Raw genomic sequence first — 4,505 nt, 5'->3', positions numbered from 1 at the left:
TCATATGCATGTATATATGTAGTACCGTAGAATATGTGAAACTCCTTCAAAATTACAATAAAGCACAAAAGAAATAAAATAATATACAAATTAAACAGAAAATATGTTTAGGGGGGGGGGGGGCAGGTTTAGGGGGGGCCTAAAACCCTAAACCTGCGGCGGCCTTTAGTCGCGGTTGGCCAGAAGAACCGCGACTAAAGGTCCTCCGCCCCGACGGTCGCCTGGCGCCCACGTGGACGGGCCTTTAGTCGCGGTTCGTAAGCAACCGCGACTAAAGGGGGGGCCTTTAGTCGCGCTCATTTGGTCGCGGTTGCGCAACCGCGACTAATGGCAGTTGCGAACCGCGACCAAAGGCCCTTTTTCCACCAGTGGACTTATTCTTTTATCTTCTCTCAATCTTTTCCCTGTTGACCATAGCTAGTTAAATGTTAAGTTTCTCGGTGTTTGCAATAATTTTGACTTGTTGGGGAAAATATACACCGTAATGACAAGAAGATTTGGGCCCTAGAGAATACTATTTGCAGACCTAGTTCCCTTGGAGATTTGGAGTTCCAAACTGAGATTGATGAACATCTGCTTGCTTTTTTTCGAAAAGGGGATCCACCCCAGCCTCTGCATCGTGATGATGCACATGGCCTTTATTAGTAAGTTCGAAACAAAAATAGTATGTGATACAAAGATTCACCGATCACGCATGGTGGATACATAAATCAACCAGCGAAACATCATAAAACTGTAACTGAATCTGCAACTAGGCGAACTAAGCATCCTGTAGTCGACTAGTGTGACACCATCCAGCTTGGGACAAGATACCCTGAACGACCGTCTGGAGATGGTTGCATCCAGTATCCATAAATGTCCGCTGGTCTTGAGGGAGGAGTTATGGAAACTGGAAAATGATAAATTAATCTGGCAATAAAATTTGCACAGAAAATATCTTAATAATAAAACATTTATCAATTGGCTATTGTCATGTTGATAGCTTAACTATGAACAATGGTAGGCATCTCTCTAAGTCTGACGCAAGTAGTGAGAAATTATGCAGATATTTCCGAACAACATGCATTAACAGGTCTTGAGATTAAACTACACAAGAACACATGATTTAAGCAACATTTAATCTCTCTTGTTTGTTTCTTCTCCCAACGAGTCACCTCCACGGGTTGCGGTACATAATCCCAGTTCAGTCACGGCTGATCTACAAGAGTAGTGTCATGTATTCCCTTCCGTAGTTCCCTTCAGAAGTTCAGATACAACATCTACTAGGTAGCTACAAATCCTCACACTGACCGGAACATTCTGAAGAGCCGGACTAAATCCTGATATGTTCTTCACCAGTAGCCAAGGTGTGTGTGTGCCTGTACGTTCATCATTCATGCATTTATTTCTGCACGAAGACCATGTTTTTCTTTGCCAAAGGCACCAGGGCACCACCGTCTGAAGACACTGAAGCACTAACTAATTATGTTTCCCTTTTCTTGACGTACGCAACGAGACCACGAATCACTGCAAGACAGTCACTGAAGCAAGTAATTAGTAAGACACCTAGGCAGAACTGTACATAGAAAATACAGGGAAACGAAATACAGTTTGTTACGCACCTGTAGGATACTCGAGCCGGATCTTTGCACGGCTTCCGACACCTGGCGGAGGACGTCGACCTGAGCGCGCAGGTGGACGACGTAGTCCATGGCCTCGCGGAGCAGGGTGGCCTCGTCGACTGCAGCGTCCCGGCCTCCCGGTATCACCTCCCTCAGAGCCATAGTCCTCCTCCTCACCAGCCTCCTCGCAATCTCACCCCCACTACTAGTACCGCCGTCGCCAGCACGAGCTGATCTCGTCGTCAAGCTCCTCTTCCGGCCGCGGCACCTGATCACGATCCTCCTGCACCTCTGCACCTTGCACGCACTGGACGCCGGAGCCAAGATGGCTCTAGTCCACCTCGCGCCGGCTCCACGGGCAGCCGCCATGGCGACATCGGCAGAGGACTTGACAGCGAGCTTCCTCTCATGGAGGCTCATGGCGGCGCCGACGGATGACGAATCATGTTTGCTCGTGTGCTCCTGCTGTAGCTGGAGACTGACAAGGAGGTTCTCGAGGAACGCTTGCCTGAAGGACTTGGTGCTAGGGCCTTGCATGTCTGAACTTCTCTGCTGTTTTGCCTTGAGCAGAGACAAATGTAATTGCTTGTGGTGAGTAATGTTGATGGATAGGTAGCATGAGCATGGGCACTCCTGCTGCTTAAATACGAGTCTCCGGCATATGCATGCATGTGATGTGTCACTAACATATATTCTGTACATCATGTGCAACCCGATTCCTACATTTTTTTTGATAAATGATGCTTTATTACTTTTGAGAAAGCAATTACATCCAGCCTCTGCATAACCAGGATACACACAGCCGTTTTTGAGTCTCGAGTCCAAAAAAGATGCCAAACTAAAAAATATCTAGGCGAAATACATATCGGAACGATAAATTATATAACGCCTAAGGTGTGGGTGGGGCTTCAATCCGTAGACTATGTTGCCACCCATGTAGGGAAGAAGTATCCCTCGCCGTAGCCTCCAATCGTGTACAGACCTCCGTAAATAGGTCTCGGTTCTCCATACGCTGAAGAGGTAACCATGAACGAAGAATCCCTGTACATCTGTAGATGACCTGCAACAAAGAGGAGTTTATGTCATTAAAAATCTTGTCATTTCTACTCAGCCAAAGCGCCCAGATAACTGCTAGCGCCCCCACCCTAAGAAGCAATTTGAACCTTGAATCTATACCATGAAGCCAATTTCCGAAGACATTGGCCACACTAGTGGGAGGATACAAGGTAGACGCTACTTGGATGACAGACCAAATAGATCTCGCAAACTGGCACTGAAAGAAGAGGTGTTTAATAGTTTCATCATGATGACAAAAAACACATCGAGAGCTTCCTTGCCAATTCCGCTTAACAAGATTGTCTTTGGTGAGGATGACTCCTCGACGAAGGTACCATCCAAATATTTTTATTTTTAATGGTATCTTCATCTTCCAAATTTTCTTATTATTATCAACCGGTAAATCAGAATGGATTATGGCGGTGTATAAGGATTTTACTGAGAAAGAGCCATCTACATGTAAATTCCACCTAAATTCATCTGGTTCAGGTGATAGGTTAACATCCCCCAACCTTTGAATTAAAGCGTTCCATGCCACTAGCCTTTGTCCTAGCAAAACACGTCGGAACGTCACATTCGGTGGAGAGGTAGCCATTACTGTGGCAATGGTATCTCCATTGCGACGAACGATACTATATAACGCAGGATACTGTTCACTTAGAGGTGCATTGTCTAACCAAGCATCCTCCCAGAAACGTATCTGTGTTCCATTCTTAATTGAGAAAGTACCATGACGAAAAAAATCATTTTTTGACGCCATTAGACCAGCCCAGAAGTGTGAATCTCCAGGTTTCCAAACCACCTGAGATAACGTCTTGGAGCCGATATACTTTCTCCGGAGTATAGTTTGCCAAATCCCATCCTCGGTAAGGAGTTTGAAAAGCCATTTACCTAGCAGGGCTGTATTCTTGACTTCCAGGTCATGAACACCAAGCCCGCCTTGATCTTTAGGACTACGAACTACACTCCATTTAACCAGTCGATATTTCTTTTTCTCGCTATTCCCTTGCCAAAAGAATCTAGATCGATAATAATCGAGTTTGTGCAGAACTCCTTTTGGTAAAAGGAAGAATGATAACATATACAGTACCATATTTGTCAGTACCGAATTAATGAGTACCAATCTTCCTCCCAGGGATAGCAATTTGCCTTTCCAACTAGTCAGGCGCTTCTGTAATCTTTCTTCTACTATTTTCCATTCAGCGATCGTGAGTCTCCGGTAATGAATCGGAATACCCAAATAGCGAATGGGAAATTGGCCTTGCCCGCAACCGAACAACTCTGTATAGAGAGCTGTATCATCTTGGGCATCACCGAAACAGAACAATTCACTTTTATGGAAATTGATTTTCAATCCCGACAACTGCTCAAAAGCCACCAAAATTAATTTCAGGTTTTGAGCTTTTTCGAGATCATGATCCATAAACAGAATTGTATCATCGGCATATTGAAGAATAGATAAGCCACCATCAACCAGATGTGGAATCACCCCTTCAATTTGACCATCAGACTTGGCCCGCTCTATGAGTATAGCCAGCTATCCGCCACAATGTTAAATAACATCGGTGATAGCGGATCCCCTTGGCGTAACCCTTTTCGTGTTTGGAAATAATGGCCGGTGTCATCATTAACCCGAATTGCCACACTACCTCCATACACAAAATCATTAATTAAAGCACGCCATTCAGGAGAAAAACCTTTCATCCTGAGTGTCTGTTGTAGGAAAGACCACTTGACCTTGTCATAAGCCTTTTCAAAATCTAACTTTAAAATAACCCCATTTAATTTCTTAGTATGCATCTCATGTACCGTCGCAAAACCGCCACTCCATCTAGGATATTTCTTCCT

At 44.8% G+C, this 4,505-nt stretch overlaps 1 protein-coding gene across 2 annotated transcripts; it reads right to left on the bottom strand.

Moving 5' to 3' along the window:
- Positions 1–1,046: 1,046 nt before the first annotated feature.
- On the bottom strand, positions 1,047–2,226 carry LOC127311296 (transcription factor IBH1-like 1). Of its 2 annotated transcripts, none has more exons than XM_071824740.1 (2): positions 1,602–2,226; positions 1,047–1,520 (listed from the first exon to the last, which is right to left on the bottom strand). In XM_071824740.1, the coding sequence occupies exons 1-2, from the start codon at positions 2,136–2,138 to the stop codon at positions 1,518–1,520; spliced, it is 540 nt and encodes a 179-aa protein (XP_071680841.1). In that variant the 5' UTR covers positions 2,139–2,226; the 3' UTR covers positions 1,047–1,517. The 2 variants fall into 2 exon arrangements, with proteins under 2 accessions (XP_071680841.1, XP_051197665.1); XM_051341705.2 differs by having other exon boundaries at positions 1,047–1,506.
- Positions 2,227–4,505: the final 2,279 nt, after the last annotated feature.

This window comes from Lolium perenne, chromosome 7 (assembly GCF_019359855.2).
Source record: "Lolium perenne isolate Kyuss_39 chromosome 7, Kyuss_2.0, whole genome shotgun sequence".
NCBI classification, from domain to species: domain Eukaryota; kingdom Viridiplantae; phylum Streptophyta; class Magnoliopsida; order Poales; family Poaceae; genus Lolium; species Lolium perenne.
Note: the sequence above shows the minus strand (reverse complement) of the source record. Positions and strands in the feature narration are given on the sequence as shown.